Source organism: Pithys albifrons, chromosome 3 (genome assembly GCF_047495875.1).
Source record: "Pithys albifrons albifrons isolate INPA30051 chromosome 3, PitAlb_v1, whole genome shotgun sequence".
Taxonomy (NCBI): Eukaryota; Metazoa; Chordata; class Aves; order Passeriformes; family Thamnophilidae; genus Pithys; species Pithys albifrons.
Window position 1 is genome coordinate 12,088,154 of NC_092460.1, and position 25,669 is coordinate 12,113,822.

Below are 25,669 nucleotides of genomic sequence, written 5' to 3' on the forward strand. Positions count from 1 at the left end.
TGGCTTGGAAAGCAATAGATCAGCAAGAGGCGAAATGGAAAACACTAAAGGCAAAGAGAGAATATTGTGTAGTGAGTCCCTTAAACAATAGACTGAGGGTTAGTACAGGATTAATCACCAGGGAATATTTCCTAAGGCGTTGTCCTGCCCACCTGATTTCAAAGCATTCAATAGCAGAAATGTAGCAGGAGATGCTCTTTCACCCCTGCTCTGCCCTTTGCCAGCAGATGTGACTCCTATTTCTACACTCTGAAATTCTGAAGATTCAGAGTTAAATTTTGTACAGGTCAGTTGAAAAGAAAAGGAGGAAGGCAGCAAGATCCTTCTCACTCCACTGGATTTGAACTGGATGCTTCCATCAGGACACAGGATTTATAGGGCACTGATGAAATTGTGTTTCTGCAAAGGGCAGCATTTGATCTTCCTGCAACACACCGTGCTTCTCATGCTGCCAGGGCTGGTTCAGCAGCAAGGAAAGGTATTCCTAAGAGGGACTGAAGGACCCAGTGTTTAGTCTGTCTCGCTGTTATTGTTGCCTTGAGCCCTCATTTGTTCAGGCCAAGGTAAATTCTTGCTCAGCTGGAAACTTCCCCAGCAAAAGGATGAATGCAACGGTCCTTGGGAAATGGCCCAGGGCCGAGAAGTCATACGTGTTCCAAGGGAAAACCAAAGCCTTTGTGCCTCAGAAGCACAACCACCATGAAATGTTTTTTGACTCTCAGAGGAAAAAAACCACACAGCTTTATGAGAAAACGTGACTTATGCAGGAATACTCTGCCTGTTTTCAAATCCTTTCTCTTGTAAGTATATTTTCAACTACAGGATGGATTTCAACTGGATTTGACAGAGCAGAGCTATTTCAGGAATACTTAATTTTTTATCAGTTTTCAGATGCAACAATAGATTTAAAAGAGAAAGAAACTGACTGTGCTCTTGTAATACTGCATGTAAGAGATTCTAGGAAAGAGATCATATAAACACCTCCAAAATATTTCAATTAGAGAATAGGATTTCCTACACAAATAATGTATCATTGCATTTATTTCCTACACTGAAATAAAGCAACAATCTGGAACAGACCTGCAACAAACCCAACTTAAATAATGCTAATTCCCACGGAGTGAGTGAATCTTTTATTCAGAAAGGGTTTAGCATCAAGCAAAAGATACAGCTCTAGAAGAAGGAAAATCTTTCCCTATTTTCCTTAACTCAATCAGAAAGAGAAGGCTATCAGTCTCTCAAATTCACATGGAATTTTTTCCCATTCCAAAGTAAGAAACAGCAGGGGTACTGGTGCTCATGGGACCCTTATGTTGAGTCAGGTGTAGCCTCACCTGTGAAGAATTAGGAACCAGCTTCCTAAAGGCAGACTTTGGTGCTGACTCCTATTTAAATTAGTCTACCTGGATTACATGACTTCAGGATTCACTTCCCTTCTGAAAAGTAGAACTGTGGGGAAAGCACTTAGAAGGAAAGTATTGACTGGCACCCAGGTGGTGCAGATCTCAGTAGGGTTTTGCATTTTAAGGCTAGAGGTCTTATGGCATTTCCTTCAGTGTAAGAGAGAGGTGATTAGGAAACACCCTTTGGTGCTTGTAACGATTTGTGAGTTCAGTAGATGGCTTTGGCTACAGCAGAAGGTGGGACAGGATTATACTGAAAGGTGAGGTAATCTGTTTCCTTCCTCTCAGAAGAAAAAAAAAAGAGAAATAACTTAGAAGTAGATTAAAACAAGAAGCTAGCTCTAGGAGAAGAGTCTAAGGAGAAAGGATGAAGGAATGAATCCCGTGGGAATGAGATGCTTTGTCCTTCCTGCTTGTTTAGCTGCTCCTTCCCGTTGCGTCCAGCTTCTTTTAGGATTCTTGTTTATTCTTTTAAAAATGCAGAAGGCAGGAGAGAGCTGAGGCTCACCCTCCCTAGGGAAGGGCAAACTGGGCAGTGAAAATGTGAATTGGAAAGAGCTCTGGAAGGCAGATGTGAATGGGAGGAGGGTAAAGCCTAAATGTAAACCAAAGGAGATTGTCCAGACAAGAACTAGTTATGGTACCAAGCTAAGTGGGATGCAACTGGGGTATGATGCTTTAGCTGGAAGCCTCCTTTGAGGCTCATTCCTGGGACTTAAGACTTCTAGTTCTGTTTAGAAATCGGTCATCTCCCAAATGCCAAAAATAACCTTGGCCTGACTTAGCCAGCGGGCTGTGTTGCAACTACACCAGACTCTGCATGAGTCAGAAAGAAAGCTGTAGGAGAGGAAGGGAAAGGACAGCACTGTGTGGGCTGCTACAGGGTGAGGTGAAGAAAGCACAGTCTGCTACCACCTTCTGAGGTACCACCATTACCTGATTCTTGCTTAAATAAGTTCTCCTGGACAGGTCAGGATTCTCTTTCTCTCTGAAAAGTAGGTGGGACTGTGAGGAAAGCACTTAGAAGTATGGACTGGCATCCAGGTGGCACAAATCCTCGAAGGGTTTTGCATGTCAAGGCCAGAGATCTTAACACATTTCCCACTGTGGAAGAGTGAGGTGACCAGGTGCAATTAGGGTTTGCTCTTACCTTGATGGGAGTGGCGACTTCTGGGCTGGCTACCACTAAGGGAGAAATTAACAGCATGCCTGAAAACTCACTGGGTCGCTCACTAGCTGTCAGAATGGAGATGGCTCCCCCCTGCAATGCAAAATAACAGCCCACAGCTTAATACAGGTGCCAACATCTTGTTTTTATGGTAATCCTGTTACTGGAAGGGGTTTAGTTCAAGCAAGCAATTATTTCTGTTCCACTGAGAGTGCAGTGTGGTCAGTGAGGAAAGCTGGACTAGTAGGAGTGCTAGAAGTGTCTGGTTTTTGTGGGGAAGAGCGTTCTGTTTCTCATGCTATAAACTCTCCTGTCACACTGAACTCAACTCTCTATGCAATATCTGCCAGCTCCCTGTGATGTATTATGTCCTTCTCACTTAAAAGAACTAAGAAGTGGGAAGAAAATGTCTGAAGTGGTAGTGCAGGTGGAACTTGAAAAATAAGTTGAGGCTGTGTCAGCATGCCGGACTGGTGCTGCATCGGGAAGATGCCGTGAAGCCCAGCTCGCTCCGTGCTGTGGCACTGGTAACCTGGGCAACAGCAATGCTGCCATCAGCATGTGAAAATCTTCACTAATTAATGGGAATTAAATATTCTCCTCCTCAGAATCCCCAGCCCCTCCAGCCCCGCAATGCTGTGCCCAAGGCCTGACAGCAAACATCCAGCCCATGGTCCAGAGCCGAACTCCAGCCAGGCTGAGCCATCCCGCACGAGAACAGGGGCCAAAGGCAAGGGATGGGTATGGAAGGGATCTGGTGTGCTTGCTCGGGAAAGTTTGCAGAGGATTAGTTGCCAAGGGAAATACTTGGTGAACTTCCACACTGCTGGAGAACCAGAGGCTTGTTAAATGGAGCAGCAGCAAGAAGTATCTCAAAGACCTCACTGGGAAATTAGCTCCCTGTTACAGCACCTTTGTAGCCTAGCAAGCCCTTCAGAGCATGTCATGCCGCCTTATGCAAGAACACTTGTTTATCTGAGCATGGGCTGAATCCCAAAGTACTTATTCATTTTCTTCTCCTGAGGGAAGTCAGGGAGAGCAGATCAATGACATCAGTGGGAATACTGCTAGCTTGAATAAAGGGATTTGGCCTGTGCTGTCAGAATCAGGCTTCAGATCTGTTCACCAAATCAGTGCCTTTGTTTTTGCAGCCCTAATCCGTGGTACATTTTCCTGTTAGGTTGTTTAACAGAATGAGGCTACAGGATATTTTCGTGCTTCATCCCCAAGCCACTCACAAAGCTTTGGAGGGCTTAACCTCCTGGTTACCAGTTAAAATGAAAGGGGAAGCCTGATGCTGCAGGGAGCTGGTGAGACTTTGCATGTACCTGATGGGAATGAATGGTCCTATTAAAAAGCAGGGCCGTTGTAGCAAATGGCACTAATTAGGGCCATGATGCTGGTAGAAAAGTTAAGGACTGACTATACTCAAGGCAAATCTTGGGGTTATGGCATGCTGGCAAATCAGTCAGTGAACGAAGTGGAAGTGCAGGTTCCTTGTAGTTTTGTTTTCCTGCTGTGGAATGAGTTATTTCCTGTCATCCACATGAGTACCACAGCATTTGTCCTGGATGCTGGGAAGGGTAGGGGATGGTGCTTACCATGGAGTGCCCAAGAATGAGAATGGGCAGCTCAGGGTGCTCTTTTTTCATGAGATCAATGTGCTGCAAGCTGTCCCTGATGAAGACGTGGAAATCTGAGACAACCATACGATCACCCTCACTCTGCCCATGGCCAACTGTAGGGGAAAAGGAGAGCACATATCTAAGTCATTCAAAGCAGTGGTTGCAATCAAGAAAGGACCTAGCACAAATAAGCCTGTTGGACTGTTACTGTCCTAACTTGACCTTCTCCTCTGCAGTAATCTCTCAACAGAAAGAGTGCTGCAGAAACACAGAGGAAGCTGCACAGAGCTATTTAACAAGTCCCATACTGTCCATAATCTGATTTAAAAAAAAATCATAGAATGTTTAGGGGTTGGAAGGGACCTTAAATTTGGAGTTCTATTCCCCTGTGTTTCTGCCTGCTCTTCAAAAAAAAGAGTATTAATCTATTTTTTGCAGCCTTCAGCATCAGGGTGAGGAGAGCAGAGGGGCTGTCTTGCCTTGCTGTAGAGGTGGTGGGTGTAGTGATGCATTTCCCCCCACCCCCAGGTCATTGTATCCTGGGAAATGGTGTTTTGCCCCAGGGAGCATATGGGTCTGGTGGTTCACTGTACAGCTGTGACTGCTGTGTAGAGTCTTGGCAAGAAACAGAAAAATTCTGAAGAATAGATATCCTTGCTATAAACCTAATGAGCCATGGACTCTGCCTTTTCCAAGGCTTGGGTGTGCATGAGCCTGGCAAAGTCCTGCCTTTTTTCATGGTACCCTGGAGCACTGGGTGGGCTGGAAACCTCCTCTGTATGAGATGAGGGGTCTCAGCAGAGAGGGGCAAGTGATGGAGGCTGCAACAGCCTAAAGTGGGCAAGTATCCAGTGGCAACCTCTTCCTAAACAAGTGTTAATGCAAACTGTACTGCACCTGGACACTGTTCCCTCACTCTCTATCTGGGAATTGTCTTCTCTGATCAAACGGAAGGGAAAGATTAAAATGGAAGATGGTGAGTTGCCATGGGAACAGCAGCATCCATGGCAGGGGTGGAGCCAGCATTGCCACCAACACAGCCCCAGGCAATTTTGAGCTTGCAAAGGCTTGAAATTAATACCACCTTGGGGAAGCAGTTTGCATGTTTACCTGAAAACACATGCATGTTATTGTCTATCACAAAAAGGATTCATCCTTAAAAACAGACCCTTTGCTTGTTTCTGTTCAATGTAGGTAGGCCATCCAAAAAAATCACCTTGCAAATTAGGCAGAACTTCTAAGACAAAGCTGGACTAAATTCACTCTTTCTAGGAAAAACTGAACCCCAAACTTGTTCTTTTGTCCTGCCAGGTGGTCTCCATGACTGGGTCTTTTGGCAGTGAAGGCTGCAATCAGCCACGCTGGCTGCCAGAAAAACCCATACATGTCATGTTGGTCAGTTATAAATAATGTATTACTAGTTCTGCTTTCCATGCACACACCAATTTCTGCCAAAATATGGTATAGCAAGCATCTTCTATGGAACAAATTGAAGAGCACATTAAAATGCAAGCTGTAATAATCTACAGAAGTGAAACCCTGTCTGTGGCTAGTGGATCTATTAACTTTTAAACTGAATTTTATTACAGATGGAAAGTGAGCTTTTTACAACTTTTATACACATCCAGTCCGCTCACTTTATAGCCCTCAAATGTGTTATCTGCCTATTATTTAATTTCAAATGTAGCAAGTTAACATGAGTTCAACAGTCCAGAGAGAGGAACATTTTCTCTTAACGGAGCTCTGCACTTCAACTTCTTTCTCCAGTGCTATTTCACTTGCTTCTAGTCTCTCCTTCTCTCCAGCTGAGCAAGCAGAGACAGCAAAACCCTGTGGCCCAGGTCTGTATATAGGCCATGACTCCTTCTTGTGGAGCTGTGAGGATTTGATCTATTTTTGTATGAGAGAGACAGATCTGGAAAACCTCCTTGGTCCTCAGCATGGAGAACTTCCCCTGGTCCTACCATACAACAAAATCACTGCTCGTGACAGTCAGAGTAATGACTGTGGAATCCAAAAAATGCCTGTGCAATGCTGTGAAAAACTTCTCTTTGAATTTCTGCAGGGTTTGTTTTTTTAATTAATAACTTAATGAAATTCCACTCAGATGGCACAGAGCAGTGCCTGAGCAGCAGTCTGTCTGCATGTATGGGAAAGGAAGATGACACAAGTCTTTGCTTTGATACTATCCCTGCCCCTTGTGCAAGCTTAGCTGGGTGGCATTGCTAGGTCATGTTCTTTTATTTTACTGTTTTTCTCTTCTGGTCCAAGAAACTAAACTTATTCCACCAGAGAATGAGTTTATTGCCAGTCTTAATCCCCCAGTCAAGAAAGCTTCAGGGTGAGGAGCTAAGACTTCTTCTATTAGATGAAAGACTTTTCACAACCAAACTTTAAATACAGTCAAGAATATTGACATGTTTTTCTTCAATCTTTTGCCTTTAGAGCTGTTAAGAGTGAAAGGTCAGGTTCACCCTTGATGTAAAGCTATTTGCTCTGGGTTTTGCTGGGAATGAATCTGATGTAGTGGTTCTATGGTTCCAGTGGCAAAACAGTGAGTGGAGGATGAGGGGAACCACCTTCACCCAGGAACTGCAACTAACCAGAGGCTGCTCCACACCCAAGTGACAACAGAGAAGTGTCACAAGAATCACAGCTCCATGAGTTCTTCATCACAGCAGTCCCTCAGGGGCTGCCCGATAGGGCAATGTGAGGTTATAACCACAAGATGCTCATCTGTGCAGAGCTGAGACTGAGGGTGCACATCCACGTGGCACACTCGGTGTTCAAAATCAGCTAAAGAGGTTTCACATCTATCTGGCTTCACATCCAGCTTGTGTGGTTCACTGCTAGTATTGTGTATGTGCAGTGGATCAGTGATTGACCATTTCAGGTTGCGTGCACTGAGCTAATTGTGGGCACCTTTCCTAGGCACAAGCCTTTAAAATAAGAATCCAAAACACATATTTCCAAATTGCAAATCTAGAATTAGGAGGTCTAGGCATCCACTTCCAACCAAACACACCACTGCAAAATAACACGCTTTGCTCAAACGTAGTCTTATTAAAGGCTGTGATGACCTAGACCAATATGTCATAGCTGTTCAATTCTTCCCTCTGTGTTTTCGGCATGAGCCACCAGAGAGTCAAGAGCAGCAACTCATGATCAGTCAGTCCTGTCAGAAAGCATGACTTCAGAGCATGATTTCACCTATGAGTATAGATTGTCCAAAGCTACACATCTCTCTGGAGGGAATAATACTGACTGGCTGTGCAGGAAGACAAAGCTGAGAGTTCAGTGATGGAATATTTGTGGGTGTGAGGGCTCTGGGAGTGCATTATAACCATGTAGGTATGATTCTGCCTGCCAAACAGACCCTGCGGCCTTTGCAAATGCATACCTCTAGGAGTCCCTCCATTCCTCAATTCCCATATTCTCTCCTACTGTGGGGCTTGCTTTTGAAAACCACTCCAAAGCAGCCAGACTTTTCAGCTGACATGCCTCAAAAAATGTTACATCCTGCTCAGATTGGAGATATGCTGAAAAACATGTAAATAAAAAGCACAGTCCAACTCGACACTCCCTTCCCTTCAGTAAAAGCCAAATGGGAACTGCCTGGAGGAATAACCAGTCCAGCTCTGGGCTTGCCGAGCAGGCTCAGTCCGACAAGGGAAGTCGTGCTGGCTCTGCACCAGCATGATGCTCTTTTGCTGGGGCTTTGAGGCTACATCATAGCTGAAGAAATCTGTCCCTAAATGTACTAAGTAAGACCAACAGAGCATTAGACAAAGAAGAGCTCCTGGCAGTGCCTGTTCTCACACACCATAGGGTGCATCAGCACCCAGCCCTCCAAGGCACTGTGGGGATGGATGAGTGCAGCAGCACACCTTGTCTGCCCTCAGATACCTGCACTATTTTTGTTCTGAATGCTAATTTTTATACAAGCCACAAACTATGCATATTTATCTCTCTTTCCAAATGCCCAACCCATCTGACAAAGGCAAAGTCTGACCCTGTGTGCTCAGATGAGGACTGAATCACTCCTCAGACCTTGGGCAGGAATGTTTTCCTACAGAAGATGAGGTGAAGGGGGAAATGCAGGGTCAAATGTTGAGTTCAGCTATGCTGCTGTAAATTTACTGATTTCAGTGCTTCTCCTTAAAGCTTACAGTCATGGGAAAGCAGAAATTATGAACTATGTTGTTATTTCAGCCTTTGCTCCCTATTTATTATGGAAAAGCCGTAAAACAGAGAGAGAGAACAGGGGAAATCTGCCTGGGGAGCAGTAATTCTTTAGACAGAATTTGGATCTTGGCTTTTCACATATTTTGTTGCTTTCAACTTTGGGGAAAAGGGGATGGTTTGGATCCATTTTTATTGTACTGAGGACACCATCACTGGGGCCAAATGCTCTCCCTGTCCAACTGATGGTAGAAACAATCAGGAGGGATGTAGGACTTGACTCCTGACTCAGGATTCATCAACACTGTTTTCTTCTCTAGATGCATAACTCCAAGAGTTTGGAGTATGTGAACCAGAGCAGGGAGAGTTAGGAGTAAGATCAGGCACTTCAGGCTTACTCCTCCCTCAGCATAAATATGTTTTGAATTGCAATGGCACTAACACAGGAGCACCAGGAGTTTTCAGTAGTTAAAAGTCAGAACATCACATTGACTGCAAAGTTGATTCACAGACACAGCCGAGTGCCACAAAATCCCACACTGGCCAGGCATGTCTCAATTATAGCAGAGGGGGCCACTGGCAAGGCTTGGTACTATAGTGTCTGGTTTAATAAGCTGGAGCATGGGTGTGATCCAATTCTCAAAGGAGCTGTTGGAGGCCAGTAAAGGAAATTTTACTCCTTTAGCACTGGCACTGCTGCGGGAGTGGGCAGCAGCACACGACAGCACAGACAGGGGTGCACAAAGGAAGGAGTTTTGTTAGAGCCCACAACCAAGCTCAGGCTGAACACCCTCTTCTTTCACTGCCTCCATCATCAGTAAGCTTGTTGGAGTCTGACAGGTCCCTTTAAAGCAAATGCCTAAATGGATTTTGGAAAAGAAGGTATCAATGTTAGTATTATGTATTTATTGGCTTCCTGAAAGATTTGTTTTATTCCTGAATTGTGCACCTTTATTTTCTGCCCCAAATTTGAGATGAGATGGACTTCTCACTGGTGTTGGAACATGCAGGAAGGTGAGCCCACTTCACTCTTTTTTGCTCTCACCCCACTACAGGTGATGCTGCTGGTGAGAGCCATGAGAATACCATGTTGTCCCTGCTGCTCAACTGTCTGCGTTAAGACAAAACCCCACATAATTAAAGTTCCCGTAGATGTTTTTCCTCTGCAGGTGGCCCACACAGTGGAGCAATGCTGGCTCTGGAGCTCGTGGGAAGGAGATGGTAGTGACAGGAATTTGGATGGCTCTTCTGGTGCACAAGGTGTAATGTGCCAACCTAATCCCTTTCCCATGATTTTCCTGAGCTTGTGGCAGCTTGCTCAGCTGAGGACCTCAACCTGCCCTCAGATCCCACTGCTATGGAAAGGGACCACTTCAGCAGCACATTTTAATACCCAAACTCCATAGACTGGGAGACAGGGACCCTTATCTGCCTCTGCTTTCCTCTCTGTCTTTTACAAAATGCATTCAGACTTGGAGGTAAAACTTAAAACACGAGATGCAGTAAATACAGTTTTCTGAAATGTTTTGGTTTTGGATTCCACTGCAGCAGTTAATGGAGTGGTGTCACAAGGCTGATGCCTTGTATTTATGAGCTCTACTGAAATTCCTTTGAGCAAGGATTGCTTTATTTTACACATATAAAGCACCCAGCACTGCAGAGCATAACCACAGACCTTGGTCCAAAGTACAGTAAGATCTAAAAGTAATAATTAACTCTAATCCCAGACTGTAAGGCAGCATGGTTTTACAGAGGAGGGGATGGGAAAAAGCACATAGATGGAGAATGTGGGCGAGACACAAAACACAAGACGACACTAATAATGGGTTACATAGCAAATGTTGTGTGAAACCTTGGTTTTCTGCTTGGGTGTTTTTTATAGTTTAATGAAAAAATATTAATGAACTAGTAAACACTTGAAATTGTCATAAGAGTTCACTACTGAAAAAACTATACTTGCTTTGTGATGAATTAAGTACACATCCTTTCTGTCATGTGAGCAAAACTCATTAATTAAACATACTGGATTTCAAGCTCTCAGTGTTTAATTATTTGTTTAACAAGCACTACATCTAATCCACCATTCAGAGGCACAAACAACTAAAACAACAGGAAGAAGCTTCAAAGCAGGACAATCAACATCTGGCAAAGTCAACAGACTGTGCCTGCACTGTCAGTAACATGTAAAGAAAATGTTCCACTAGCAGAACAAATACACACAGGAAGAACCTCAGGGATCATTCTGCAGATTCCTGCTCAACAAAGCAGCTTCCTTGCCCTCAGAACAGAAATCACAGTGAGGGAGCTTGTTCTGGTTCTATTTCTCCAATATTTTCCCTTCCTCAAGAAAATCAAGTCTGACGTACAGAGGGCACCCTGAAGTGTCTGCTGTTCGCCTGTGCCTACTCTTCATTTTGCTGCAGGTGGAGAGCAGAGGCAGGACAGACACCTGAGCTAGGACAAAGCAGGGTAAGCTGTCCTAGGATTTGCCATGCTACCTTGTCTCCAGTCAAGCTGCCATCTAGGTCAGCTGCTGTACTTAATTGGTAGCTAAACTTTGCAGGTGAGTGTCTCAATGTCTGCCTGACTGAGCCTTATCTGTGCCACCACCTCTCTCATCCTCTTCCCACAGCTCTGGTTTCCACAAGAGGAAAAACTAGTTAGACACATGTCTGTGGTCTGTGGCTTTTCCTGAAGGACCACTTTCATGTCAGATGGGAAGCATTACAAACTAAAAGGAGAAGGTTCCCTTTCACCACTGATTCCACTTTCACATTCCTTGAGGATCCGAAATACAGCTTAACATATGCTTGTCCTTAGTGATTTTTGACTGCTCTTCTCTGTCTGGGTAGTTCTCAGCATCTCTTCTTTCACTACACCTGTACAGATGCAGTGAGTACACTGGGCTTTTCATGAAAATACACACATCATACCGCCACTAGGTATGATACCCAACAGAATTGTCTCTCCACCCTTGGTGTTTTAGGTATGAAGCATGTAACTAAGAAATACATGTGGATTCTGCCTCCCTTGTACCAAAAAAGAGTCTTATCCTGAAGGCACAAGTTCGTCAACTTCCTTCTTCCTCCTCAAGGTTAGGAAAATCATTTTCCTTTCAGCATTTGCTGGGTAGTTTTTATTCACTTGCCTCACACAAAGAGTGCAGCAAACTGAAAGCCTTCTCCTCCCACATCAGAGACACATTTGCAGAGCTGAGATATTTTTAGAATAGTGCACACAGAGATATATTGTTTGTTGTCTTGGTTAGAGAAAAAAAAACCCAGGCAATTTTCTATACTAAAATTATTTGTGCCTTATTTGCTGGAGAGCAGAGAACCAGTCATCTTGCTGAAGCCATGTAAAATTTTTTCTGTACTCCAGAGATGACAAACAAAATGCCCTGGTACATATCAGAGCAGTTGTTAATTCTGTCTGACAAGGCAAACTGTTTCTGTCAATGTTAAGAGCCAATTCTTCTCTAATGGATACAAACACAGTTCTTTTGGCTTTAGAAGTCTTTTGCCCATTTCTTATGTTGTTGCTGAATTTGGCTCTGAATTGCAGTTCCTTAAAAGTCTTCCTGGAACATCATGTTGCCCATGAAAATATGCTGAAAAAACCCATCTGAGTGTTTGTGTTGCAAAATAATGAGCTGCATTTACAAACAGCAGGCACTGTGGTCAGACTAGAAACATAAGTGTCTCCTGGGACGTTGTGTAATGAAGGGGGACAAGGCAGTATGAAAACCTGCACATACCAACCATAGTCACTTCCCACACTGCCTGGAGAAGGGCAGCTTGTCTTTCCTACCACAAAATCAGGAAGATGTTGTGGCATGGCTGGTGAAGCTAAGGCCCATAAAAGAGGAATATGGAGCCCACCTCCTTTTCCACAAAGCACACAGACAGACGTATTCCACCTTCTTCCTCAGGCCCTTCTGCAGTGGCACCTCAGCCAGCCCTCATGAACATTAAACCAAAAGATAGGAATGCCCTTCTCTACCAGGCTACTGGGATCAATGGTTTGAAAATGCTGCACAAAGCCAGTTTAAATTGTTGATCAGCTGTTGAGTTCCTCTGCAAAAAAGTTTCTTTTGCTGATGGATGAAATGATTCCTGCCTAATCTCTTTTCCCATGGGATGAAAATCACAATATAAGTGTAAGAAATATAATCAGTGAGGCACAACTTATGGTGCCTCTAAAGAGTCAGAGATACTAACTAATTAGGCACTAATTGATTTTATTTAAGACCCCATAATAATTTTTATAAAGTCCTATTATTTTTAACTCTTATTCTTGCAGTGTTGCACTGAGATTTTGCCCTCTTTCATGAGGAACAGATAATTTCCTGAAGTATCATTGAGGCAACTTTATTTAGAATCAGAGTTAGTCTTCAAAGACTTATTCTGGCATGACACGGAAGCAGCATCAATACCCAGAGACTGCAGGAAAAATGCATAGACTTTGCTGGAGTTAATCCAGGGTCTCACCAGTTCATTTGACCTAGATGCTGCTGATCTGCTAAGGGCCTCTTTTCTTCTCTTCACATATGACTTAAGAAACCACTAATGATGGCTAGAGTTTCACTTTCAGTGGAAGAGGCAAGCAAACAAGGACAATTTCTCTGATATTTTAATTTAGCTTTAAAAACATAAAATTTTCTTTTCTTGTCTTAGTACCATAAATTCAAATAAAAATATCAAATAAATAACTTTATTATTTCCTAGCTGAAAACATGGATGAAAGTCCATTTGCATTAGCTTTCTGATCCAAGTTACAGCTTTAACACAGCTGGGGGATCAATTCCAAGTGTCAGGATTTTCAATGAAAAAGCCAGCGCTGGAGTGGAACTGCACAATCCCCTTCCCCTTCCCTGCCCATTTATTCCAAAGCAGGCTGGCATGTGGGATGGCTCTCCAGCACGCACATGTGATTGAGTCCTAAATGACAGCCTGTTTAACTAGAAAACATTTCCATTTTTTTCCTTAACAAAGGCCATTCATTTCTTGCTCTTCTATTTGCTTAAAGACGGTTTCATTTGCCCTACCTGAGAGTTTGCACAACCCTTCTGATTGTTCCCCTCCAAATAGCACTGCAAGTTAATGACCCACCTCCGGGTGGCTGAGCAGGAGCCGCGGCCCGAACGCTGCCGCAGCATCGGCCCAGCTACTTACAGTGCAAAATCCATACGTCTGCCTTGAATATTTTTATGCTTGAGAAAACAATCGAATCAATTCATCTTGTGGAAGACAGACCTAATTCTTCCCTGCTAACAGTAGATTAGGCATCACGGAGAAAAGAAGATGAAAGCTGGATCATGTAAGAACTCCCTCCATGCTGTCGACGAATGTCTTGGGGGACGGATGCAACTTCCTTTCAAGCTATCTTCAAAAGGTTCCCCTTCATGCAGACCACCCACTGGGAACCCACATCAATAATAACAACAACAAAAAAAACAATTTAAAAGACCCATTTTTCATCTGATTTATTTACATGTTAAAATAAACACGAGTTCCCATATAGAGCAAGGGCTCCCAGTGGGTTCTGTTTAGTCTGTGAGATTCTTGGCACAGGAGAACAGCATTTCTCTGTTCCAAAGCAATCTTGGCACAGATTTTTTGGTTATATAATTTTTTTAAGTAACTGGTAAATGAATAATAATAATGTTTCTAAAAAGAGGGACTCATGTTCTAGGATACCAGTGAGGTATTTTACCAATTAATCTGCCAAAAGGTCATTGGCAAACCTGAGCTCCTAAGCTCCTGTATTCAGGGTCAGCTCTCCCCATGGGTTGCACTTCCAGTTCTCAATCAGCTTGTCCAAAGGGAGCTTTCCCACAGAGTTAAAGAGATTTTCACTTTTTGCTTCACTCCTTCGCATTGCCACATGGCAGTGCCACCCTCATTAGACAGGATTTGTCCCTGTTCCTGACAAAGCATGAAGGAAATACCACTCTCCCAGTGCTGATAGCTTTTTATACCCACTTTTACAAGTGCAATGGGTGAGCAGCAGGTGGATTATTTGAAATAAGGGTAAGTTTTTTAAATTTGGTGATGAAGGGGTGGGGGTTTGGGGGGGTGGGGTGGGGGTTTTTGGGGTTTGTTTGTTTTTTTAACAGAGTACATCTGCACAGAGCTGTAGCTCACTCAAACCCTACCAAATCTGCCTCGGAGCAACACAATTAAGGAAAAACCTCCTGATTAAGCAGGTCAGGCAGGAAGCGTTCCTGGGTGGGCCAACCCTGCCCAGAGTGCCAGAGCATAGTCCCAACAGCTGCCAGTTGGCTCATGGCTGGGTGGCATTTAGATGGTGCACGGGGGAAGTCACGGGGAAGTGGCAGGGCAGAAAATAGCTCTCCTAAATTTGTCTTGCAGCAAAGCTGTTGTCCTTTCTTGGTAGAGATTGATTTCAGAGTTATCGTTTCAGCTGCTTTTCAGCACTTGATACCCTTCTCTCTGTAACTCTTCTCCATGCAACTCTGAAATTCTCCTCACTACATATACCTTTACCAAACGAGCCAGGATCAAATAGGCAGCTTATTGCTTTCTATGCTCTATTACTCATTACAAACCATGGCTGGGTGACAAGAGATGGTGAATACCAGCTGCAGTTCAGTAAACAATGCACAGGTACAAGTGTTGAGCTGTTGAAGGTTACAGACCTGTATGTTGCTTCTGGGCTATACCAGCTACTTCACCTTCACAATCAGCCAGCAAGGGCATATTGGCAGCTCTGAGAGAACTCTCTTCAGAATCTGGGCAGCAATGGTGCAAGGTTCATGCAAAGGCATGGGACTGTAATCAAAATGACAGGTGGTATCAGGCAGTCAGATCAGAAGAGCACCCAGCCTTCTCTCCCTTCCCCCAGTGCTCTGCTGGGCTGAGCATGAACTTGGCACCATGATGGGTCAGGCTGCCTGCTCCATAGCATTGGACAAGCTGCCAGGATCTGCCAGCAGGCTTTGTCTCTGGTAAATTCAGAACCAGAAAATAAATGCAGCATGGAGAATGTCAATTTTAAGGGATCTGGGTTGATAGCATTAGTCTTTGTACCATCTACAATTCAGCACTTTCTAAAAAAAATATATTTGAAACTAAACAAGGATTCTCAGATTGGAGAGTACTGCCAAGCCCTGAATAAATCCCAGCATTAGAGATGCTGTGGGTATAACAGCTCTCCCCATGAACTGAATCTGCAGACAGTATCTTCAGAGAAATTAACCCTTGAGTGCCACAGGACAGGCATCAGTTTCAATGATCTGGGAAATCTCACCTTGTGGTTAAAACAGGTTCCTCCTACTCATGAAGCAATCAATACTGATGAAGGGTGGAGTAAAGCACAGGCTTAGACTAACAGAATAGCTGGCACAGAATAAGATTTCTGCATTGTTGAAGTACTCAAGTTTCCAGGTGCAATCCGGAAGACAAGGTCAAACAAAGGACATGTAACTATAAACTAGTCATGTGGCTTGTAATTACCTGACACATGGTTGTTTGTTTTCCAATCACAGTCCCATTCCTCAGCTGTTCTGAAAGCATCTTAGCATTGGACATAAAAAACCACTATACAGTTGCAACTTAACATTTCTTATTTTGCTGCCCCACCCCTTTAAATATTGGTGAGATATTTTATTCTAAGCTGCTCTCTTCACTGGCTGAATCTTCCTCTCAGCCTGTGAAGAGCCACTCACAATAATGGTTTTGCATTTTTGGAGCTCAGGTCTTTTCATCTGCCAGCTCTCTGGAAGTGGGTCAGCATCATGTTCAGATTTTCCCATGACAGACCTGAGATACACTGAGACAAAGTGTTTTTCCTGAGATTCAAGACAAACCTGTGGCAGAGCCAAGTGGGGGTTTCCAAACACCTTGCATAGCCTGATACTGTGACACAGAATGAGGCACATCCTCATCTGAATCGTGCAGGGTCGATCATAGGACTGACAGGAAGCACTACCTGCAAAAGACATCCATGGCTAAAACTGCTGCTTTGTTGAAACCTAACAGATCATAGGCCAGACCAAAGCGATGTGAAATTCAGGGAAGTCTTGAGAAATCTAAGAAAAAGAGCTTTTCTAGTTCACTAAAATTTGGCCACAGCTGGCACAGACCAGGACATGCTACTGTCTGAGGACTGGCTCTTGCTCACAGACATGAGCTGATGAGTTCTCCTTTGATGACTTAGAGCATTATGAAACTGAAATACCCTCACTGTGACTGGCTCCCTGACTGCCAGAGTGCACAGAAGACTTCAAAGCAGGCTTCACATACATCTTCAGGTAAGACTTCTTCCAGATGGCCTTAGGCTTTGGGAGATCTTTTGCCATCCTCATTTTCTTGTTACAAAGAAAGAAGATGCTCAAGGCTGAAAGGAATGTTACTGGGATGCTGAAGAATCTCAACTGGGTTGGAGAAGCAACCAGAGGTTAACCAGATGTTCTGCTTTACTTTACTAATGGGCTCAGAAGTGAAGATGATCACACTGCCAAAAGCTTTCAATTTTCAAGATTAATTTCTTAAAATTCTGAAATAATTTTTCTGAATCACCAACCACGATTCTTAGTTCCCTGTACATCTCTTTATGAGCTAAAATGGTATTTTCTTCTCTGAAATAATAGTCCAAGATATGTTAGCTTCTTACTAAAATAGGAAAAACAACCTTAAAACCTGAGTCAAATCCTGGCCCCACTGAAGTTAGTGACATTTAGCTACTGCCTTCAGAGAATGCAAGAATGTGTGTGTAGCAGCACAGAAGCAATTAAGGCTCAAGCAACTAAGAAATAAATCCCCAAACCATGTAAGAATCACATTATAAACATGGGTTTAAGTTAAGGGCATTCTGAAATGAAAGAGAGGCTGCAGTGCTGAGCTGGGCACGTACACATTGGCATCATCCCTGGAGGAGTGAGAGGCAAAGCTGAGGGCATCTGGCCCCCAGCAGGAATTAGCTGATGCCTCAAAGGGGGAAGGAGAGACAGAACCAGTAAAGGTTGAAGGGATGTGTGGATCGTAAGTGATAGACGTCAATGTTAATGCCTGACAGGCATTGCGTGAGACCAAAAGACCCCAATGTGAGCAGGAATATATTGGGACAAAAAGCGAGGAGCTTCCAAGAGTCAGAGGAGCAAGAACCTGGAACAGCCTGCTCAGCCAGAACAGTGTCTGCTGGCAGCCAAACTTGGTTAAACACTGAGCTTTGACCACTTGTGAAAAACACAGAAGGATGATATTTACAGGAACAAATGCCCAGATAAGGCAGGGAGTGTCTTCCAGCCTGTGCATCTAACAGGAGGATATTTTAATAAACAAATAAATGTCCTCTTTCACATTCAAAATGAAAGTGCAATGGGAGAAGCATGATTAACTTAAAACACCAAACACTGTAACCAAATATTTTTCTCTGCAACACTTTCTGACTTATGAAAAAGGGAAGCACCTGAATATATGAATTGACAAAGTATTAATTTTCCAGTTGTTCACTATTTTGCTTCTGGGACTTGCTTCTGCAATATGCACTTGTTTGCAGTCACTGCTAGAGAACATTTTGGTTTTTTAAAAATTCTCTGCATCTTTCGTAATAACAAATATATCTATTCATTTTAGGGCTTGTGAGATACTCCCTTAAAAGGTCTGCTCATGATTTATAACAAATAGAGCTGCTCCCAGGAAAATCAACAGGGCTATTATTTATGAAGGAGATCCACCAGCTGGAATTAGGCAATCCAGCCTGGGGACGACATGCTACACTTTATGAATGAGCAAATGAACAAACAGCGAACATGAGAACTACAAAGTATAAAAAGCAGTATATGGGCTGCTTCTGCATCCTGATTTTGCCAAGTGAAACTCTGCTCCCAACCCTTAATCTGATCTGTGAGCTTGGGTCATGAAAGAACGTGAGTCAGGAGAGGGGTAATGCCTCAGAAGGAGCCTGAATTTGGTTCAGACCCTGCATCAGCTCCTGCAATTTCAGACTGAGCCAACATACATAGTGTGATAGGTTTGCATGGAGCAGGTCCAGGGAATCTGTTAATAACAAATTCTGATGAAAATTAGATTGAGACTGACAGTTTTGATCAAAACACACAAATGCATGCAGCTTAGGTGAGCCTTCAGACCACTGCTTACATTATAAGGAAAATCTCTCATTTCAAGTTTTGAAAAATTTTGCTGCTTTAGAGAATCATTTCCTCTGATACTGTGGCTGTTCAGTTCAGTAAGAGCAATTTTATTCATCAATTTCCAATGTAGGCAGGACACAAAGAGCATTGTATGTATGGCCAAACTTTGCTAACGAAGATTTGGGAAGGGCTTGCCCCACATGGGGATGTGCCCTTCGAGCCTGCGCAGTGGATTTTTTAGGTGAGACTCAGCATGCGAAGGACTGGCCCCACCGTTTCAGTCCCAAGGTCCATCTGCCACGGCTGAGCAAGCTTGGACAGTGACAGTGAAGTCCTCAGGACTGTCTACAGCACCCGGTACTAACCAGGGCTGACCCTGCTGAGCATCCGGGATCTGATGGGTTCAGATGGCAGGGAGGCATTTAAGTGCCCGGTACGGTCTCCACTGAGACTCGAACTCACGACCTTGTGATCAGAGTCCGGAGTGCTCACCATTACACCACAGGACCACCCCTACAAAGAGCATTAAAACGAAGATAAAATGACAGTTTCGGAGCATTTATTGCCAGGTTATACATTTTCTCTCTCTGTGTAAAACTTCCTGTCCTTTGGTTTTGTTTGGTGCAAATAAGAGCGCTCTTTGTATACCACACTCCTTAATAGGTTAGTGCTGAACTCGTCATTAACCTGAGCTGGACTGTGCTCCTTTGACTCCTGTTATCTACCTAAAAAGGTATTGAATGAAACCAAATAGTGTTTTAATCCAACAGGAGTGATATACACAAAGTATATTTTTTCTTTACTTTTCAAATGGTGTTCAGTAACTTGAAACACTCACTTGTAACTCAATAGGATAACAAAGTCCACATCAGCATGAAGATACCTTTATAGGTGAGGAATCATCAGTAATTAGCTCCTGAAACAACTTCATCCAAATTAGTCACATCTGACAAACAATAGGAAAGATAGTCACATTAAAGAACTGCTGTTGCTATGCAAAAATTGTCCCTATAAAGGTGAAAATAAGCACGCTTCCTTTTCCTCATTGTGCAAAAACTTCAAAAAGTATCCTCCTGAAGATGAAGCTGTTCCTAACTGTGGTTACCATTAGAGTCTGCTTTTAAGAAGGTCATTTATTCACCCATTTCAAAATCTTCCGTGCTTTATTTTTGGATACAACATCCCAAATACTAGCAGCTCTTCAGTTCATAAAGAATAACTGATCCTGAGACATAAGTGATTATCTAGTTCAGGCCCCTACTCAATGTGCTTCCCATTCATTCAGGTTTTCAGGGCCTTGTTGAGTTGGGTTTTAAATATCTCCAAGTTTAGGGATGTCCCTACCTTGCTGGGTCCTGCTCCAACATTTGATTGCTCTCATGGTGAAAACATTTTTCCTTGTACATAATTGGGACTGCTCATGCTATGACTTGGTTCAGTCCCCTCTCATCCCATCACTGGGCACCTCCAAGAAGAGTCTGACTCTGCTGCCTCCACATGCTCCCACTGGGGACTTGTAGACAGCAATAACATCCCCTCTTAGCGTTCTCTTCTAAGGCTAAATGAGCCCAATTCTATCAGCCACTCCTCGTACATCTTGTTCTCCAGTACCCTAATTGTTTTGACAGCCCTCCTCTGGCCCTGCTCCAGTATATCAACATTTTCCTTTTACTGGGGAGCAAATTGGACCCAGTGTTTCAGATGTGATCCCAGAAATTCTGAATGGAAGAGAATAATCGTTTCTCTTTGGTTGCTGCTTATAATCTTTCCAGTACCACTCAGTATGTGGTGTCCTAACTCCCCACAAGGTCACACTGTTGACCCAAGTTCAACTTGTCTGCAAGGATCCCCGGGTCCTTTTCTGCAAAGCTGCTTTCCATTCATTCAGTGCCGAGCCATTAACGCTGAATGGGGTTACTCCACCTCAGATGCGGAACTTCACAAGTGCCTTTGTTGAAACTTCACAAAGTCCCTGCCAGGCTGTCTCTTCAGTGCATGAAGGTTCCTATGATTAGGAGCCTCCCAGCATATGCTCAATTTCTACCCTGTAAACTGACTGAAAGTTTCCTCCATCCCATCATCCACACCATTAATGAAAAAGGTTCACTCATAGTACATGCAACATTGATTTATTACTTTCCCCCTTAAAGAGTACAGATTCCTCTAATGCTTTTTGGGGCCAAAGGCCTTGATGACATGAACTAATGTCCTGCCACGGAAGTCAGTAAAGGAACAAAGTTTGAAGCAAGTTTGATGTCTATCCAGTAGCCCCAGAGAACAGACATAGCTAGCAACATGAAAGGATCTGTTCTCTCAGTCTTAGCTCTAATAACCATCTGGCCCTTGTCCTTCCACTCTCAACCATCTTGCATGCAGACGTTCGCCTACAGCCTGCAAAGCTGGTTATGGGAGAGCAAGTAAGCTGTTGAAAACATTACATGAGGTTGCCAACCCTTCTTTACTAATAGGAAACGCAGTTACAACTTGCATCCTGAACCTGCTTTCTGACATGGAGACAAGGTTATCCGGCATTTACCTGAGCACCTGTTAAAGCAGAATTTGACCCTTGATTTGGGAATTAATATATACAGTAAAGACTGAATACAGATTACAATTGCACAGAACCCTGAGATAACAAAGCAAAACAACAGGTTGTAAAACAAACTGAGCTGAGTTCAGTCAGGGTTATTTCCTCTTTAGTTTCTCTTATTAGCCAAAGTGAACCTTTTGTCCAAATAAAGGATGTTTTATTCCTGTTTATTTGGACCACTCCTCCAAAGTGTCTGTCACTCAGCCCCAACATTATCAGCGCCACACACCAATTCAGTGGCCCACTCCTCTTTATCATGGAGGGTATCTCTCATCTGAGAGGCAGAACTGTGGAAGGGAAGCGAGAAGGACTCAACCCTTCTGGGAAGAAAGAAGCCTTTTAAGATTCCTGAATGAATGACCTGTCTTTCCTCTGTCATGCAGTCTGTCTGCTAACAGTTAACAGTGACAGGTCGAGGAGCACGATCTGGACAGTGGCCAGAGCTGACAACCCCGTGCTCAGTCGTTGTGCTCAGAAGAGAGCACTCTGTTCCTTCTGCCACCATGCCCGCTCTCACTGGGGACTGTTGTTCCAGCCTCACGCCTCCTTGTGTGAAGGCCAACAGCGAGGCTTTGTTCAAGAGGCAGCTGCTGAGAAGATATACTATCTCATGGAATGACCCACTGACATTTCTCCCCCTGTTCATTAGTAAGCAGTGAATAATTAGGAGAACCAGGGCAGATTGTACAGCCCATTTCTTTCAGAGTAAAAAGCCAGCCCCTCAGAGCCCAGTGTGCCCCAAAAGGATTCCCTCATAAAGTGGGCTCGCAGCAAAGCCAGGGGAGCTGGTCTTTAGCATCTTCTCATCACCTGATGGAGCAAGCAAAGAGAATGGCTTGTGTCAGAAGGTGGATGGGGCATGACTGGAGTAAAGGGTGTCCCAAGTCTGCTCCCTTTAGAGCTCACACCACAGCTCTGCTGCACGATGAGCAAGTTCAGTTCAGCCAGGACTCAAGCCAAAGGTCCTGTTCAACTGGATGACATGTTGCTGTTTATTCAATAACCTGTTGTTACAGGGTGGATCTACAGTAGTGAGGAAATGGTTGAGCGGTTGGGAGGAGCAGAATAATCAGGAAACCATAACCACTCCTTTGCAATCTCTACTGCAGCCCAACATTATCATCTAGTGATGTCCACATACAGGGGCAGTGATGAAGGAGCGTCTGCACTGTCTTTTGCCCATTCCAACAATGCCTGCATCCAGCTCTGGGTTATAGCACAGAACTTACCTGCCTGTTTTACATCACTGACTGTACCCTGATTAAATCTGACTTAAAATAATAATTGGTCAGATAAACAAATAGATTGCTTTGAGCAGCCTGGGTGTGTTTGGCAGGTTTTCATAGCATATCGCAGATGACACTATGTGTCTAATTTCAGGTGCTCTTGCTTCTAGCATCTGTGCTAAAGGTGTATCTAGTCTTCACAATTTCCAAACTCCTTTGCCTGAAACAAAGATGCAGGACCAGGTTTTTCTCACTTGTACATCAGCATGGCTCCAGTATTACTCCTGGGAAGTCCATGAAACAAACAAAGTCTCATTCCCTGGGTAGAGAGGAAACACCTCTGAGTATCCTCTGTGCCTTCCCTAACCCAAACATTTTAAGCAAAATGCTCCACTGCAGCATATGTGTGCACTGTCAGACACATCAGCTGTGAGGAGCCTCACTGTCCCTTTATTTTCAGTTTGCTGTGGTCTAACTGCTTCCTGGCTTGACCACATTGTTTCATCTGCCTTCACATGACAAACAAAATAAAGGCTGTGCTTGCATTTCCAAGTCCCAGCTTGTGGCCTCCTCTAGAGCATGAGGCACTGCAGGTATTTGCTTTCATGAATTTACCCAGTTTCTTTTTGTTGTGTAGTTGCTCCTCTCAAATGGAACCAGCACGGACTGCCCTGAAAGCTGCCATGTGGTGCACACAGAGATTCAGGACTGTGTAATCCCAGTGTGAATGAAGGGTGAGAGTTAAAGTGACAGAGTCACTGCTGAGATTACTTCACCAGAGCAAGACCAGGCTGTGGAAGTCTGTAATGGGCTTCTCAAAAATAAAAATAATAGTGTGCAAACCTCCATTTAATAAAACCCCTCTCAAAGTCCTTACAATTGCCTGTTGTGCTACAGGATAGTCCCTTTGGGCTACACGGTATTATGATACAATTACAGGCACATTTCAGCATCATTATGTTACAGGAGGTGTATCCAGAGCACTTTTTCCTACATAAGCTGTGGTCCCTCTGGGAAGTACCATATCACAACCACCAATAGAGTCTGACCCCACACAGCCATTTGGGAGAAAGCAAAGGAAAATACACCACCCAGCTGAAAGACTGTGTCCAAGAGCTTGTCCAGTGTATGGGGAAAGTTATATCTTAGCAGTAGGAATCATTTTGCCTATTTCCAAGAGGCTAAAACTGAAAGACCTGGTTTTCTCAGCAAGCTGTCACTGCTGCTCTGAGATCCTGTGCTACAAGGCCAGTCATCACTCCAGAAGAGTTAGAGGTTTCACTTTGACTGGAGCTCATCCGTGGCAGGAGCGTTCATCTCTTCATGAGAATCCCCCAAACCAAAACAGAGCTAGAGAAAGAAGGCAGAACTAGGTTTACTCACTACCTATTTGTTTTATAGCATAACTTTGCTCCAAGTTCTCACAGTTGTCTCACTGCCTAAAGAATTACATGGTGTACTGCAGTATCTGAACTCTCACCTCGCGATTGCGTTACTGTGGTTTCACCTCCTTCGTGCCACACACATGCTAAGCTTTCCTCACCACTGCCTGGAAGGCAGATAAGCCTGACTGCTACCTTCACTCAACATCTGGAGAAGGAAATGCAAGGAAAGGTTAGAGACTGTACTGAATATGGAGTCAAAACAGGAATAAAACAGCACTGGCAGTACTCTGCAAGCCAGGACAAAAAGCCATCTCCTCTGGGACCCTGCTAAGAGGAAACTATAGCAGATGCTGACAAGACAGAATAGGAGAGGTGGGCAGACCAGAGTGACTCTCCTCTGGTGTATCCACTCAGTTTCCATCTCTGCCTGCATCTGCCTGCTCCTGATGACGTGACTGTGTTCAAGACTCAGTGTTTCCCAGGTTAGAACAGCAGGATGGATGAATTCCAGGCAGGGCTCATGGGTCCATATGAAACTTAACAAGGATCTAGGGTCAAGGAATCATTTCAATGTTACCTTATATTCCCACTGCATTTACTCTGTCATGAGTTTTCAATCTACCAGTTTTCAGAGTTCTATGTACAAAGATTTATGTCCATACACTTGTATCATGGTGGACAGGTTAATCACCTCTCAGCAGCTCACTTTCCACTCCAAATCAATTATCATACAGTACTGAAAGACAGGCAAGTCAAGAGAATTTGAATACCAGAAGTATACCTTTGCCATAGGGTGTGTACTTGCAAAATTTAATCTGAAACTCTGAGGAACGTTCTTTGTCTTGCAATTCTCATTGCTGCAGCAGTCCTCATATGACAAACACAAACAGGCTATGAGTCTTCAGAACCAAATTGTTAGTAAAAACATTAAAAGTTCTTCTGATTCTTGAAGAGTGGGGTTTTATGCAGAGGAAATACATAGGGAGAGAGGGGAACTCAGTCAGACAGCTGGACTCTGACTCTCCTGTCCTCACAGTCACCACTCCAATCTGTGTGGGGGAAACACTCTGCTTTGGCATGAGTGCAGATTTCACTGCCTGCCAGCCATGGTACCCTACCACAGCACCTCTGCCTGCAGCATGCAGTAGGTTCAGGACTTTTATTTTTGCATGAGACTGGGTAGCACTATGAATTTCTCCTGGGAGGACAACTTTGATCACTTCAGAAAAAGCCCAAAAGCAGATGCACTAATACAGGTACACAATAGCTGTGCTATGCTTTCTTTCCTAGCCAAGAAGAGCATCTGTCCAAGGGTGAGTGCAACAGTAGCAGTACAACTGCTGTGAGCATGGCTGCTAGTCTGGTTCAGGCTGTGCAACTTTATGTGCAAGCAAATCCCAGTTCTGTGTGAGGATCTTGCTGCTGGGGGGACAGGAAGAAGAATAACCATGGGGAGAGCAGTCATTTTGCACTCCTGCAAATGCTAACGTGTCCATATCCATGGTTATGACCAGTACCCCATATGGAAGATTGTATTTCCCAGCAATGTTCATGTATCATGCTGAAGGCCAGGAGCCCTCACCTGGAAAAAAGTAAGTAAAAATGCCCACAACCCAATGTAAGCCTTTTGTCAAAGGAAATGAAACAATGAGTGTCATTCTTTCCTATGGATGTGCAGAAAAGCAGTTTAAACCTGTCCTGCTCTGGTGCAGCAGGCTCAGCCTGAGGAGGCAGAAAGAGCAGATTGATGTGGTGGGTAAGCAGCCCCACACCCAGCCACTAAGGAGCATTTGTGCTGCTCTGTGAGCAAACCAGCTCCAAATAACTCTTGCCAAGGCTTTCCTGACTGCATCCATGGAGATGGTCCTAAATCCTGCCCTATCATAACATCAGGGAGTGCTGCTGTCCAGAACATTCCCTTGTGCTGATGTGCATGAGCTCTTACTTCACACACTCAGTGCTACCCTAATTCT

The 25,669-nt window shown here is 44.0% G+C and overlaps 1 protein-coding gene across 2 annotated transcripts in view; it reads right to left on the reverse strand.

The window, feature by feature from the left end:
- Positions 1–25,669, reverse strand: part of MGLL (monoglyceride lipase) — a 64,652-nt gene that overhangs the window by 12,246 nt on the left and 26,737 nt on the right. For both annotated transcript variants that reach the window (XM_071550481.1, XM_071550480.1), the window contains exons 4-5: positions 4,173–4,309; positions 2,554–2,664 (exon numbers count right to left, since the gene is read on the reverse strand). In XM_071550481.1, the coding sequence (XP_071406582.1) occupies positions 2,554–2,664; positions 4,173–4,309 (248 nt within the window). The remainder of the gene's footprint in view (positions 1–2,553; positions 2,665–4,172; positions 4,310–25,669) is intronic.